The following is a 17,033-nucleotide window of genomic DNA, read 5'->3' as shown; positions in this document are numbered from 1 at the left end:
TTGCTGGACCATGGCCACCTAATTTTTGCATTACTATACTTCTATATTTCTGCATTTTTTCAATCATAGCAAAATTACACTTTTTCATTTTTAATATTTCATTCTTTGATTTAAAGTGTGTTAGAAGCTTGATATAGTGGATTGCAAGTTTTGTAGTTGTGCATCTCTCTGAAGGAATATGCCTTGTAATATCCAAAGTACACGTGAGCAGGGACTTCTTGGCCATCTTAAATCCATATTTTTCTCCATATACATCGTAGGCCATTTGATGGTACGTTTCCAATTACACCCATGTCTCGTATAGCGCAATTTCGATTAGCGCAATTTCGATATAGCGCAAATTCGTCCCTCGGGGAAACATTGCAACGCAGTGTAGCCTAATCAAAAATCTTAAACGCTCTCGTGATAAAACGTGAACTTGCAAGTGCACACGAAATTTCTATCAATTTACGCATATTAATATTATTTCTTGCCTCAAATCTTCTTTTTTGTTTATATATTAATCGAAATTCATTGCTGCGCAATTGCCAAAAGTATTACTCGTCATTGGGTCTAGATAGCCGGCCTACCGAACTAATTTATCTCGTCTCCTTAACAGAATGGTAATAAATAATTTAGATCGTTAATTAAGCGTGGGGCTAGTGGAAATGAGTTTTTTTTTCAGCAATACGGTTTGAGACGTATTTTTGCCGTCGTAGGTTACCGGGCGATTGACTTCCAGTAGGTAGAGGGTCTACGCTAAAGCCTTCAAGGTCAACGGTATTCACGGAGCGGTGACCGAGTTGCGCATGAATAGCATCAACACATAAAAGGGTCCGCTATAGAGTCTTAAACACAATGGCTTCGTTCCCTCCCCGCAGTCATAGCCCTTCTGCGTCTCAGGAATACAGTTCAGCAGAAGAAGGTGATTTAGATAGAGCCATACAGGGTAAAAACCAAGAGAATATGGCAAAAAATAGGAATGCGTGTAGAAAAATCAAGAATTTATCAAGAAAAACCATTAACCTAGAACAGGACTTGAGAGAGGTCAATTGCATTGAAAATGGAGAGCGTCAAAGCGATATTGCGCGGAAGTTTAAACTCACGATGCCTTATTCTGAATAAAGACGAAGCTAAAATATCAGTGACCTCAGCCGCACCAACTTCAACCAAGCGGTCTACACATACGGAAAGTTCATGGTGAATCAGTACAAAAAGACGAGAGTGGTAATCGCTCCGAGACATTAAGTGAAAGCTCCGGTTGGTTCCAGAATTTAAACGGCAAGCAGGTATTTTCAGTGCGGCGATATCAGCTGGTGAATCTGCAAGTGTTGATAGCGCAGCCACCACAACATTTTCTGATGAACTCCAAGCTGTTATTGAAAGTGGCTCCTTTCCCCCTCAACTAGTTTTTAGTGTAGATGAGACGATATTCTTTTGGAAAAGAATGCATTCTCGTTCATTCATTTTCAGGGAAGGAAAACCTGGGTCAGGTTTCAAGGCATTTAAAGACTGTTTCACGTAGCTGCTAATGACTCGGAGGACTTCAAATTAAAATGATTTATCATTCATAAACTCCGCTAGCTATGAAATGGCATTTAAAGTTGCATTTTCCTGTCATTTCGATGAGCGACAAAAGGGCCTGGGTGACACAATAGTTGTTTTTAGACTAGTTTGAAAAATCATCAACTGCCGGCAACGCATTACGATCCCCTGAGATAGCAGATGTTAGCCCACCCGCACGACAGGAAGGAATTTCGAAAGCACGTAAGAATTTTTTTTAACGTGAATAAAAGTCTTCGAATGCGTGCATACTATCTTTAAAGATGTTTTTAACTATAAATATTTATAGAAATAATGTTTTCTAAGGCTTTTTATGGGAATATAGATGTTTTAGAGGAAATTCAATACCCAAGACCTATGCTACCAGGAACGCATCCCTATCTTCCCTATGTTAAAACGCTCTCGTATAACGCAAATTCGTATAGCGCAAAGACCCCAAGGAACGCATCCCTTGCGCTATACGAGACATGGGTGTACCTGTTATAAGGCGATTCTTACTATAGGCCATACTCACTATACCTGGCTTCCACTTATTAGAATGAATGAAGTTTGACTTACCTCTAATATTGCAAGGAACATTTAATATTCTTCTGCACTTATGGTAGGATCATGAGTCATTATGGTCATCATTATCATTGATCATGTCGTTTGGAAGACCTTTATTTATTTCACCATGTTATTGCAGGCTTTTCAGATGCAAGTTGCAAAGATTCAAAGGGATGCTGTCTGGTGGCTTCATGAAACTGTCCCAAAAATGTATAGGCCTGGGTCATCTGAGTTTGTTCATGCTCTTCATAAGGTTTGTTCTGAATTAAGTTAATATCTCTACACCTTGTAATTCAAGTGTGACTATCTATATCAGTGATAATTTTTTATGTCCATTAGAAGAGTCTAGCTGATGCTCCTCAACCCCTTCTATTTAGTCTATCTTCCACCTAATTAATTGCTGATTATTTTCTCTGTTTTGCCTCTTAATGTTAGATCTCCTACAAGATAAAAGTAGGCCAAGTCATTTACTCAGTCAGCAACTGTTTCTATCTTAATTTATTTTGCTTGCAGGTCCTTTTCATGGAACAGCCTGAGCAATATTACAAATGGGACAGTTGGCCTGTTGAGAGTGATCGACCTCTAATGCAACGCCTTGCAGCAGAAGTTCCTGTACTACAGAATACTCTAATACGAATTTTTGTCATTGGCCTATCTAAGGTACTCTATGCTTTTGCTAAATTTGGCATGCTATCATTTTTTAAAAATGTTTGTTGAGGTTTGATGGAGACCACCCTTTAAAATGCTACAGAAATGATTTGATTACCTCTTTAGTTTCAATTTAAATTATTCACAAATTTCTATGCACATAAATGGTTTTAATATTCTCCAGTGATTTAAGTTAATTGTCTAGAACGAGTTGACAAAGGGAACGGGTTGGTGTGGTGTCTAGAGTGTTAGCTTTCCACCCCATGGGCTTGGGTTCAAATCCTAGTGGTTGCAGAGAATTTTCAGAGGCTGCCCAATATGTACCTGCTTGAATGTGTGTGAATGCCAAAGCTGGGTTTCTCTCCACCCTTCCTTTCCTTACCCTTCCCCCATGGCACAAATAACATTAGCTGTTGATCACCTCCTCCCAATGCCACTACCACAAGTTGACAAGTACAGGTGTATGTTTACTAGGAGGTCATGCTAATTTTAGCATGCAGCTGGCCAGCATGGAAAGGCTGGAAACCTCTGGTATAAATGAAGGGATGATACCTTAATGGGTGAAATATTAGGCTGATATGTTACACTCCTGAACCAAGTCTTGGTGGATTCCTGATTGTGACATAACCTTGTGGTAAACCAATGTGAGTTTACATTCACTTTTATAGCTGCTCATTCTTGAGGATGTCATTATAATATGAACCTTCTCATGTATGCCAATTGGACATGTTTGATAGAGTCAACCCGCTCTACCCACCTCAAATTTGTAATGGAATTTCTACATTTATTAAGTGTTTTTTGTAATTCTATGAGTTATTTTGTAATCACCATCAACTTCTGTGTGATAATTTTTGAAGTGATGCTTACTTGTTCTGCATGTATGCATGTAAACATCCATTCTCTATTGCATCATCATAGGAACATCCACTGAGTGCTCCTGATACATTGGAACTGGGAGATCAGCTGGTGAAACGAGCTGCTGCTTTAGCTGCTGCTAATGACATGAGTCCATGCACAAATCTCCCACATCCCCCTTATACAATGCTGTATGCTGATAAATTGGAAATAATAGATCTTATATTTAATCTCAGTGCTTATCATCACCCTGAAAATATTAATCTGCCTGCAGGGTAAGTATGGCAAGTAAAATCTCTTTGCATTATAAATTACCCTCATTGGTTTTCCTTATGACGACTTCTAAGGGTTGATGTAGATGAAGATGCAGCTCTTCTGGGCTTTATGCCGTGTTGGTCCATATTTCTTCTGGACTACATTTTTGTCGATATTGCTGCTGACTTCTTCAGATCACTGATGTAAGGATGCAGCATCTTATCTACATTTAAATCCTAGTACATATTGCATAATGATTTATTCATCTTCAGGTTTATGCCTGGTAGTTATAATTTTTCCATTAGTATTTAAAAATTTTTGCTTTGTTATATTGGAGTATGGATGTGTACTAATTGAATTTTTTTTTCTTAGGTACTGCCCTCCTCAGCTAGCAATATCAAACTTGTACTGGAAAGCATGGGTGATGCTACTCATCATTTCTGCTCATAATCCAACAACTTTTGGAAGTATTGCGTGGGAAAAATATCCTACTCTTCGCACTTTTATGGAAATGTGCATCACGAAGTTAGTAGAAGATATTTTTATAAATATTTGGCTTAGAATATTGTCATTTTTGTCCACTATTTTAAGTTTTTATTTTAAAAATACAGTGAAACCTCATCTGTTATGAACCAAATAGTACCAGAGGTTATGTATAACACTGGTGTCTAAACGTTAGAGGTACCCATGTCGCACTACCCTCTTTCTACCCTATTAAATTGGAATCCCACTAAAATTCTCATCTACAGGTCTTCCTAGTCAAATACGGTAGGGATGTGGAAGTTTTTATTTAAGATTTGAGCAAAATAAAAGTACTGCTCGATTCCCTCTCAATTTTGCTATTAATATGCTATATATGACACTGACGTTTGCCTGGAGCTCGGAAGAGTACGCCTGTCATAGGCAGACTGTAACTCACTTATTTCAAATGAGGACTTTTTTCTAAAATTTTCTCTATCATGAGCTTTTTGTGTAGTGATCAATATTTATAGATCCGAAACCGATATAATATGCAGAACACAGTGTGGAATAAATGGTAGTACGTATTATTTTTGTTGGGCTTCTTTAAATTAGAGGCTGAGAAGCGTATAATTTTTCAATTTATACAATTGAAAGCTTGTTTTCTCAAGAAACATGGGGCGAAAGGAGGTTGTGCTAAATTGGACTTTTTTGGGATCACTGTGCCTTTGGGAATATTGAACAGAAATTTCCATTCAAACCATTTTTCCCTCCAGCATTGCACCTCCACATTCAATTATCATTTCTGTCAAGAATGTTGATGTTCAATTGAATTGCACCTTACTTTTATAATCCTTGTATTATTTGAATTACCATAGCCTTTTCCCTACTGAAGACGTAAATATACGTGTGCACATTTCTTGACCCGGGAGACGAAAGCTGTATGTTTTCGTCTGAGATTTTCTTACACAAGTGAACTAATGCCGAATATATACGTTTCCCAGCTCTCCCCCTTTTATAACCGTCGCGGGTGTATGACGTCTTTGTTTCAGGACCCAATACTGCGGGTTTAGGCTTTACCCTCGGAATCCGGAAGCAGGTACCCTGACCCCTCGTCTTATATTACCCCTCTTAGCGGTAAGGGTCATGCAATTGTTTATCCTGTCAGTTTATGAAATAAATATTTGTTCTTTTCTCAAGAAATATAAACTAAGAATTGAATTCTTTGTCTTTTGAGCAGCAATTAAAATTTTTAAACGAAATCCTACGATAAATATTAACTTATATCTCGAGTTCTGTATAAACATCAACATAGAATTGTTGCTTCATTAAATGCGTTAATATTGACCTTAGAACTTTGTTTAAAATTTGATAATGCTTGGAAAAAAATGACAAATTCAATTCAAAGTCTGCAATTTACGTGCAAGCAACAATTATCCATGTGCCAAATACATATAAGCAATCCATAAGTTGACCCTGAACCAATGCCACAGGTATGCTCGTTAACCTGGAAAGGAGGGAGCACATCTACCCTCGGAGTCCGAGATAATGTGGTGTCCTTGCTGGGAGGGGTCGAAAAAGGCTGGAGCTGAAAGCAAGTGTTTATCCGTGAGACCCTTCTTAACAAATGTCCTCCAAAAATGCTCCGTACCACGAGAAAGAAGAGTCTCTTGGAGCTCAGTACAGCTGTCATGCTAAGACGAAAACTCTGCTGTGTCGAAAGGGTTAAAGCATGGAAATTATTTACTTATGATAATCTATATTTATGAATCATTGTAGTTTTGTATATCTTGTGTTCTTGATAGTGATGGTTTTTAAAAGGTCTTTTGATCTCTCTTAAAAATAAGGTGATAGATCTTTAAGGTTGAATATCAGATCATTTATTTTCTTTTCATGGTCAATTTTATTACCTAATACAACATTTGTCTTACAGCCATTTTAATTATCCACCACCAACCATTGGAGGAAATGAGACCATTGAAGATGTTCGAACCAAAGAACTCCAGACATCATCTCTTGAAAAGCAACGCATATTGGAATTTGAGTCACACCTTGCTGCTGCATCCACTAAAATGGCCATCACTGAGCAAACCAGTCTGCTCCTGTCTCAGGTAATTCAACATACATATTTCATTATAGCGATGTAGGTATTTAAAATCTGCGGTGTGAACAGTGGTGAAATTCACAATAATTGCCTTGGGAAAAACTTCCCCTGATCCAGGAATCAAACTATGGACCTATGGCTTTTCCAGTAGCTGTGTAGACCACTACACTATTAAGGGTCTTTGATTCCCGTGACAATATACCAAAGTTCTTAGTTCTAGAAAGCTAAATGTGTGTGGTTTGATTGCTGCGTGAGGCAAATTTTTTCCCATGACAGTAATTGTGAATACTTGGATATGGTTGTCTTCCTTTAAATGATTTGGTAGTTTAGTGTTTGTAAGATATTGATAAGAAAGAATCAGGTCTGTCTATAATCTGTGAGCATTTATTGAAATTTTAAAAAAATATTAGGAGAGAGGGTATTATCACTGATCCCAAAGGACCCAATAAATGCTCCCTGGCATACAATTGGGTGCCATTTATCAGGACCTTAGGAGCACATTATTTTGAAAAAGGGGCTTGGCAGAACTAAGGATGATGCAATACATAAATCCGTTTATTTAAGGAATCTGCTGTGTTTGTCACTATGCCTGTTAGTCACATGCTACAAATTCTTTCCCACCTCTTTATTTCAGTATGGATTTTCGAAGAAACTAAAAATATCATAAAAATATTGTTTTCATGTTCTCAAAATCTGTAATGTTCAGAGTGAAAAAAATTTTCTGTGAGTGAAAATAATTGCTTTGAAATTTGCTGTTATAACATTTGAGTATACTCCATCTCATTGAAATGTAAAAAGATAAGTTTTTATGGGCACTAACCAATTTTAATGGAGTGCCTTAGCCTTGTGGGCAGAGAAAGGTGGCCCAGAAAAAGGAACTGGCCCCTTCACCATGAATGTGTAGATTTCTTATGCCATGTTGTTTTTCTAGTTACTTCTTTGCATCATTTGTGCTCCTTCTTTGATCAACTGTACCTATTGGACAAGCAATATATAATTCCATTTATCTCAGTATATCTTGTATAAAAATGTGTATGCTAATAGTTTATGTGAATATTTTTTTACCATAGCTGATTACTATGGATCCTACTGGTACACCTCGGAAGCCACCTCTTCCTGTTTTAGAACAGTTGCGGACATTAAATACAACCCTCCGAATGGGTCATTTACTATGCAGAAGTCGACGCCCAGACTTCCTTCTTGATGTGATTCAGAGACAAGGCACATCTCAGTCCATGCCGTGGTTGGCTGACCTTGTTGAGAGCTCTGATGGCGCATTTAGGTATGTGTTCCAACTTAATTTGCTGGGTAGGACAAATCCTGGATGCCATATTTACTTTGATAATGAATTCAGAATTAGCATACAAATAATTACCATTTATCTATTCTTAACATCATGCTGTTGTATCTAGATACTAGCACTTCTCTACTCTTTATAATTACCGTATTTATCTGATTATAGTCCCTCCTTTTTTTTCAAAAATGTCCATGGTAAAAGTAAAGGAGGTGCTATATTCAAACGCATCTTTTTAATTTTTTTCCCGAAACAGAAGCCTCAAAATTATGTGGTGGGGGACTTTATACAGAGGAGGATTACATTCAGAGAAATATGGTACATATTGTTATAATTGATGGATAGGAAAACTTTAATGATTTCAGCTAATAGTACTGTTTTCAACCTAGTAATAATTTAGTTTATTCAAAGATACTAAACATCATAAAAATGTCTTTATACAAAAGGTTATCAGTGATACTCATGGATTTGACTTGACTGTATACCTTGTAATGAAACTTGAATAAGGAAATCAGTATTTTACTTTTGGAGTACAACAAAAATGTTATGTTAATATTTACCTATTATGTAAATTTCGAACCCATGAATTTCTTCCTCCAAATTATAGCTTTAAAAAATCAGTTCTTATCCGCTTAAAAGAAAATGGGGTGAGTCGCTGTAATTATCTCAAAAATTTCATATCCTTGCATAACCTCTATACCTCTGACTCAGTAATAATTTTTTTTGTACATGCTGTCTTGGTTAGTGATGTTTATCAATTTTCTGTATGATAGGTTGAAATTTTCTAAAAAGATCCATTTCTAATGTAAAATCTTACTTGGAATGTTTGTTTAATAATCCAACATTCTGAATTAGATGCTAAAATCCCATTTTTATGATGTTCTAATCCATAAATTAAGTAATCCTAATTTTTGTTTGTACTCTTTTACTCAAAATAACTTCTTTAAAATGACATCACCTTCATTGTCTGCTGTGCTTTGCTTCAGTCACTTGCCAGTACAATGCCTGTGTGAGTTTCTGCTCTCAGATGCCATGGCTGGCACTGAAGAAGGTACAGCAGCCACAATGGCAGAAGGAGTTGATGTCAGTCAAGGATCATCTAGAGCCCGTGAGAAACATCATAAGCAACTTCGTCTACTCCGGCATTTGCAAGCTCTTCTACAGGGCTCAGGAGGCGAAGAAGGCATTGAGATATCAGAAGGGGAGGCTCAGGACTCTCAGGCAGCTTGCGAAGTGCTTGAATATTTCCTGCGTCGTTTAAGTTCTCAGCAGGCATCCTCTAGGGCTCAAGCAATCAAGGTGGGTTTAAAAATGTTTGCTCTAAGAGTGGTTTCTGGCGCTTGCCTTAGGGTATTTTGGCTGAATACTCAAGGAAAATTTTTTTCTTACACGTTGGGAAAAATTTTTCAAGAATGTATATGTTTGTTATGGTTATTTTTTAATTGTATTTATTTAGGAAATCAAAATTATCAGCTTGCCGTACGTTTCTCTATATATTTTTTATTTTCACTGTGTTAAATTTGGTTTGTCCATGGCTCGTTCGACAGTATGCATATTATTTAATGCTATGCCATCCAAATGCAGTCAGCTGGAACAGTAATTTTGCATTTATTATAAAATAATTATTTAAAATTCTACCAAATGAATCTTGTAACAATATATAATGATTTCATTGTGAGTTTCTTCATTTCGTTAGCATTTCTATTGGAATTTGGGGGCTTAATCATCAGGTTAAGGGTATAAGCTGTTGAACGAGGGAAAGGGGGAGTGGGCACCCTTGGTTTTATAATGGCTCATGAGTAGAATTCAGCAAAGCCTTAAAAAATAAAAAAATGTAAAGAATCTGGAAAGTTTTCATTTGAAATGTGTGCACTGAAGACTATCTCAAAATTTCAGGGAGATATGAATTCTTCAGGCTTAGCTATAGCCTCAGAATCATGATGATCTGATTCAATTGTATTATAATTTTTATATCGTTGAAACTCTTTCAAGCCAGGATTGTATTTTAATTAAATATCTTGAAAATTTCGTCTGTGCTTTACATCTTGTTGTTTTCATACTTAATGTAAGCAGAATAACTAGTGTGTAAATCATTGTTTAATTGATATACTTAAAGGAATATTGATAGTTAATTCCTAATGTTTGATGAATTTGCACAAGGTTTGAGAACAGTGACAAAGCGTGACATTCAAGCTTACAATTAGTCATGGTATACATGGTTGGTGGCCAGTCTACAGGGTTTTTTTTTCATTAAATTTAGCCTGTGTGGATTAAAAAAAACTCATAATAATTGTAAGGTCAATGCTGTGGGCCATATGGCCAAAGGCTTGCATGGCAAATGGCCTCAGAAATCCCAGGGCTGTTTCCGAACTTTCTATTTTCCTTGGACCCTGCAGATACACGAACTATAAAATGAGAGACCACTATGAGGCCCCAGCAGTGGTTATGGCCTATGTTTCATCTTGCACATATCAACACTCTCAATATAGTAATTATCAAGGTACATAGGGGGTTGGAAGCCCCACCTCCCTCCCTTTTTGTTTAGTTTTCATATTTTAACTCTAGCACTGCATTCTGTTCTGCCTCATACTACCCAGTCTCATTATCCAGTATTACTTGGGTAATCAGTATGCCTCTGCACCATGGGTACTTTTAAATGTAATAATTGATTTAGATGGAAGCAAAATTACTCAATGTGTACAAATATCCATTCATACATTAAGAAACTGACTTAAAAATTATGTAAGTATGTAGTGCTTAAAATATGTTGGGATTCCGAACTTTTCACTATTTTTAAAATTAACTTTGTTACCAAGAATTAATGCCAAGTATGTACCAAAGTTCCAACCATGGTCTTGATGATTTACAAGAATGTAGAAATAATGTTTGAAGACCAGAAGATAATTTTGAATATCATTTAAGGGGGGTGAACAGATGAATTTATTTCCGTAAAAGGATAATTTAGTTGATTTTGATCATTAAAAGCCATGCAAGGTGGGAGCAAATAAATCATGAATATGAACATAATAGCATGATGAAACAAGGGATACTTAATAAAATATATCTGATATAACAGAATAAACCCTCATGGTAAAGGAACAAATGTTAGCTATGTTAATATCAGATGACGCAATAAATCACAATTGGTTTTCAGTATAAACTGTGAGACAGAGGAAGGTATTACTAACAAACTATCGTAGTCATGGCAGCCTTATACTAAGTTATGTATTAGAATTTTTACTGCTAGGCAGATATAATTTCAAAGAAAACTTGAAAATGGGCTCCTCCTTACGTCAGAGAACTATAATTCAACACCATGCTCTTTGATCCAACTGACAAGGGTATATGTGGGGACTGCTTCTTTTCACCTGCGGGAGCCAATGGTCACTCAAAAGTTGGAAAGAAAAGACAGAAAGTCATGATACAATGCCTTAACGCTGGTAAATGGAGTGCGGATGTGCTAATGAGATGTGGCACAGTACTTAACACATGTGAACTGCCCTGGTACCTTCAGATTTGTCTCTGTGCCAACAGCTCTGGCCTCAGTGATGACAAGCTGACCCAAGTGCAGTTCAGTGGAGGTGATAGGCAAGTGTATGCATGGAGAGCAGAAATGCCGCGAAAAGAGATTGTCCAAAACAAGAAAAACCATGGCTTGTTTTTCATCTTTTTACATTGTTTCTTCAGCAACAAATGAAACAATTGTTGTTGGGCCTTTACGTTAAATCGTTTTCTGATCATTTTGCATGCCCTCTTAACATTTTGCATTTGGGTTTAGTCATCGGCATATCCAGAGATGACTGGATGCTTTGTTACTGTTCAAGAACTAAGTTTGCTGTAAATTGGCTTTGATTTGGAATTGAAAAGTAATTTACTGAATTAAAATAAAGGCCTTTCCATATCCATTACATGTAAGACTTTTTACGAGTGCTCACTGTTTGTAATGATTTTTCTTCAGGGCCTAAAATTAGTGCTTAATCCAGTTGGTCATGAGGATGAGGAGCCCATGGAAGTTGAAGGAGAGGCTCCAAATGTTACTGCTCTTGCAGCTCAAAGAATACCTACATCAAGTGTTGGCCATCTTGATGACATTAGTCCATCTGGAAAAGGGATAGTCGGTGCTGCATCTAGGGTGGCTCTGCATGATTGGCTTTTGTGTCGCTTGCCCCAGCTTCTCCATTTCCCTAGGGTTCGACCTGGGGTTGTGAATGCACTCCGTCAAGCTTGCCAAGTAGAGAATGACCCCAGCTTGGTTGATGCTTACATACAGTTTTTAGCGATGAATGCGGCTCATGATGACTTAAATGAGATGTCAGATGTGGTTGTGGTAAGTAGTATTACTGCTTAAGAAGGTAGCTTCTGGTTTTAAGTACCATATGTCATTGGGTACCATGTACTTTAGACCACGATGAATTTTGCAATGATGTAATTTGATTTTGGGTGATAATTTAATGTTATTAGTATTATTTTTTATTTTTCAAAATTTGACCCATTAATATGCACACCTTATGGAGTTGATCATTTTTTTTAAATTATAGTTACAAAATCTCAAATTCAACTTTACCTTTTTCTAACATAGGTGGCAGGTGTTTTTTTTTTCAAAAGTTGTTTTAAACTTGAGTTGAGAACTTTTTTTGAAAGTTAATTGATGAAATTTAATACAGAATTATCACATGTGCTTACCTTAATTGATTTTCACGGATATGCAATCGCTTTAAAATGAATTTTTCATTTTTTTTAGAAACTAACTACTTTATTGAGAAGATTTATTCCTTAACAGTTTCTTCTACTTACCTGAAATGTATTGGTAATTAATTGAAGTTAGTAATTTTCTTTTTAGGATATGGCCCAGCTGATTGTGGAAAGAAGTACTATCATTGGAGCAATATTACCACCAGTTGGGGAAGAATCCCATTTCAGTCAAACACCTGGAGGGGAAGCTGATCCTGGTTCAGAGGCTCCAGGATCAGCAGCTCTTCATGCACTGAGTGTCATTTTCCATTCGTATTTAGAGAAGGTTTGTTAGCATTGGTTCCATGTAATTACAGCTTTTTTATTTGCTGTCTATTATCTTTCTGAAGGTGCTTCGAAGAAGTTAGTTTTACAAGTAGATAAATTACAATTTTAAATGTTTAGAAAGAAGCCCTGCTGTAGTTGTGTTAACTATAATTGTAGACAAAGGCATCATGAATTTCTGTCATAAAAATATTCTATTATGTAATCTTTATACATTGATGTTAATGTAAATATAAATTTTCATGTAGGTAAGGCGTGATGCAGCTCTCAGAAGAGGAAATGGTGGTGGGACTGGTACAAATGGATCAGAAGCCTGCTACCCGTGGTCGGAAAGTATGGATCAGATCCTGGTTACGTGGTCAACAGGAGAAGAGTGTACTTTGCATATTCTTGTTGTGCAAGCAATTATTATACTCCTGACTTATGGACCTGGGCATGGTATTTATTTCATACCCATTTATTTTTGATTCTGTAATTTTCTCATGGTTTCAGAATGTGTATTTTGAATTTATTTCATTTATTCAATGGATTAATTTCCATCCAGTCAATTTTTATGTCCGTCACAAGTTAGTTAGATTGACATATTTAAAAACATGGGGAGATTTTGTTTAGGCTTAACAATGAAGCCTGACTTAATTAAGTTAAAATTTTGTGATAAGAAGCTATTACATGGCTTGAAGTCATTAGTCATTGGCTAGTTAATGTCAACCTAATAGTTAGAATAGTTTACATGGTGATTGCCATTGGAAGAATTACTTAACATATAACTTGAAGGAAGGGTAGGGGGTGATGATACCTACTTAAGGAATTATTTGTCGAGGTATCTGTATGTAATAGTATTTAAAAAATCATATTTATCATACCCATTACTAGTAATTTAATTGGATGCATTACGCCATTGAGCCTGAATAAAAAGTAATTATCCCTAGGCTTGAATGGTTTCATGAATTTGGCTCAATGACTAATAGAAAATGAATAGAATACTATAGACAAGCTTTACTGATCATGTAAGAAATACTCTGTCCACCAATACGTACATTAATTGCCTTTACCAATAGTTGATTTTGTAGGTAGATATTTAGTTATGCAATTGATATTTTTTCTGACACATATTTTTTATACCATTGAGATTTATATGTTTTGATTTTCCCCCCAAGGATATTTTGATGGTCAAGGGTTCAGATCCTTGAATCCTCTGAAGATATTTGAAGTGACAGGCAATATTTTGCAAATATGATATTTATTCATGAGTAGAGTTCGTAAATGTGGGTTTGAAAAAATCCATTAGTTTGTGCCCTTGGTATTATGTACATTTTCATTGGTCAGTATAGCAATTTCATACATTTAGCTAAAATTTTCTACTAGAAGAAAAGCATGGCTTTTAATACTAATAATAATTTTTAAATTGGTAGGCATGCCATTTTTCACTTCTAAATATACCACCCAATTTTCAAGCAAAAAATTCCAGAATTGCAACGTGTCTTTTTTTACATAATATTATTTGGTATTGAAGTGGTGTTTTGCCTATTTGCTTAATGAGGCACGATTATATTTTAAATTTAGATGTGGAGCTGTTTAATAGCTTGCTGGATGCATGGTTTCCACTTCCTCCTAATGAGCCACCAAGAGCCTTTCTGGTGGACACATCTGAGGAGGCACTGCTAGCTCCAGACTGGTTGAAGCTCCGTATGATCAGGTCACCCGTAGAGCGTTTGGTGGATGCTGCACTGCAAGACCTTGATCCATCACAGCTAGTGCTTTTCATTCAATCATTTGGCATTCCCATTGCATCAATGAGGTAAATACGTGTAAATTAAAGAGAAAGTCATATTTTAGCTTAGTTTACCTGTATGCAGGCTGCGAGTTGAGAAAGTGTGGACGTATGTAAATATATACTCACGTAAATGGTGGCTATATATGAATAGATATGGAAATTTTTGCATTCAAGCACAGTTAAGTAAAATGTTCCATCCTACCATACCATCCTAAAATGTTCCATAGCTATAATTTGTTATATGTTACGTATGTATGTAATATGTGCAGTACATTGTTGATTTTTAATGATTATTGGCTTCTTTTAAGAGCAATACAATTTTTTGTACATTTCAGCAAACTCCTTCACACATTAGACACTGCTGTGGAGACTGACCGTTTTGCTGTAGGTGAAGCAGTGCTGGATAAAACTTATATGGCACAATTGGTTCAGGTCCAACGCCACCGCGGAGCAACTGGAGGTTATAAATTTGTTCAAGTCCTTCGATTGCAAGAGCCTAAACTTCCAGGTAATTTCTGCTGCCTAAAATTTGAAGAATTGTTAATTGCTTTTAATTTTTGAAACTTACATGTATATTTTATAAATTTCAAATATGTACAACTGTTGAAAATTGACATTAACCATTGATTGTATGTGTCAGGGTTCCCACTCAACTGTGAAAACCTTAAAACCGCGAATAAGCCGTGAATTTCGTCATGAAACCTTAAAAACCTCTCAAACTTGATTTTAGATCTACGATTGACGGATCAAAAGAAACTGTCCACGCATTTATCTGCACACGTATATTCGAAGCGCAATTATTGGTCCGTGTGTCATGATGACACACAGACCTTAAGGCTGTGATTGGACGACCTTTAACCAAAGTGATCATTAACCCTGGCGAGAAATCAGGCACCTCTTCACTTCCCTGTCACCCTCCTTTTTCTCACTCACAACCTTTAGCCGGCCCTAAATTTTGCTAACAATAGGCGACGTTATCAGAGCACTTTCATTTCTGCGTTTTGCATTCCCGGCATTTATTGCATTTGCTATATTTTTAGTTAACGTGCGGCCAGTGATTTTTATGAGATCAATATTTCTTCCTGAAATGGCTTATCAATAAGACTGTGAATTTGACGCAATTTAGACCGTGAAAACCTGGAGAAAACCTTGAATTTTATAATTTAGTTAGAGTGGGAACCCTGTGTGTACTTTATAATTTGCTTAAACAAATGTGAATTCAATAAGTAGATAATTAAAAGTTACTAACTGCAAAAGCAAAACTGTTGAATATCTATTGCAAGGATGTATCCAGGATTTTTTTCTGGGGGGGCACAATTGTCTGTCAGGCAAACACTCGTCTCACGTTTGGGATCAAGGCAACAATTATTTCACACAACATACAACAATTATTGCACGAAATACTTATTTTAATATAAAAGTTTCTAATGTGAAAATATTAAGAAGTTAAATATATAAAAACAACAGTTTTCTTGTATGTTTCCTGCAGAAGATCATCAAGAAGAGTACAGTAAAAATTCGATTTTACGCACTTTGATTTTACGTCAAGTCTCGTTTTTACGCAGTGATACTCAAGTCCGGCCGGAAAGCATAGGAAATTGCAATGGTGAAATTTCGATTTTACATCTTTTCTTGATTTTAAACAGTTTTTCGATTTTGTGCAGCATAACCCAAGGCCCAAAGAGGCCGCTAATCTTGATTTTACGCAGTTATCTTTCGAATTGTTTTGAAAATCCCGACTTTAGCAATATGAAGTTAGGTTATTTATTCGTCTCAATGAGTTGCAAAAATGAATACAGGAACGGTTGAAATGACGTCCCACTGTTGAGCGTGAAACTAGAAACATCGCGAATCTAATTATTGCTTCCCCCTATGCTCTCTCAGTAATATTTCTGGCTCCTTTATGAACGCGAATATCGCTCTTAGTTCAAATTTGCCGTAGAAGGATATCGAAGCCTAAAACATACGGCAATCGCCGTGTATGCGTAACTACTTTTGATTAAGACAGATGATCGCCGGAGATATTAACATTATCACCTTTCGTTTATTATTTGACTTATTGACTGACGCTGTTTATAATATATTTATTTTAATTACAGTAGATGGTCGTTAATCCAGAATTATGAACTACGGAATATGTATCCCTAACAGAAGGTTTTCTAGAATTTTGCCAATGCTTTTCCGTCGCCCCAGCGAAATATAACGGCGAAATGAGCCATTAATAATCCTCCCGTGCCAAAATTATGGCTTCCAAGGTGATCCAAAAAAGATAGTCGTACTTCTAGTATGGACGTAAGTCGATGGTTATTCAACAAGGTGGTAAAAGCAGCATGCGTTGTTTCATTCCGCGGGCTAACCCCACATCTGCGGGACGAATGGAGGTGAGGGAAAGTTGCTTGCGCGGTGCACTTATCAGAACTGACTCAACTTGTATCTCATTGTCAGTGGGTTTAAATGAAACATGATTGGAACTGAATAGCTATTAGCTTAACTTCGTGTGGCGGCAAGCATTTATTTTTAACGGAACGGGAGTTAATGCC

General features: G+C 36.5%; 1 protein-coding gene across 1 annotated transcript in view; it reads left to right on the top strand.

Annotated features, from left to right (window-relative positions):
• Positions 1-17,033, top strand: part of LOC124172181 (integrator complex subunit 1) — a 60,549-nt gene that overhangs the window by 9,839 nt on the left and 33,677 nt on the right. The window contains exons 10-21 of the mRNA XM_046551599.1: positions 2,228-2,341; positions 2,602-2,748; positions 3,655-3,866; positions 4,219-4,371; positions 6,239-6,416; positions 7,480-7,691; positions 8,690-9,002; positions 11,662-12,030; positions 12,544-12,720; positions 12,968-13,157; positions 14,283-14,517; positions 14,829-15,001. Of these exons, the coding sequence (XP_046407555.1) occupies positions 2,228-2,341; positions 2,602-2,748; positions 3,655-3,866; positions 4,219-4,371; positions 6,239-6,416; positions 7,480-7,691; positions 8,690-9,002; positions 11,662-12,030; positions 12,544-12,720; positions 12,968-13,157; positions 14,283-14,517; positions 14,829-15,001 (2,473 nt within the window). The remainder of the gene's footprint in view (positions 1-2,227; positions 2,342-2,601; positions 2,749-3,654; positions 3,867-4,218; positions 4,372-6,238; positions 6,417-7,479; positions 7,692-8,689; positions 9,003-11,661; positions 12,031-12,543; positions 12,721-12,967; positions 13,158-14,282; positions 14,518-14,828; positions 15,002-17,033) is intronic.

This window comes from Ischnura elegans, chromosome 1 (genome assembly GCF_921293095.1).
Source record: "Ischnura elegans chromosome 1, ioIscEleg1.1, whole genome shotgun sequence".
In the NCBI taxonomy this organism is placed as follows: domain Eukaryota; kingdom Metazoa; phylum Arthropoda; class Insecta; order Odonata; family Coenagrionidae; genus Ischnura; species Ischnura elegans.
Note: the sequence above shows the minus strand (reverse complement) of the source record. Positions and strands in the feature narration are given on the sequence as shown.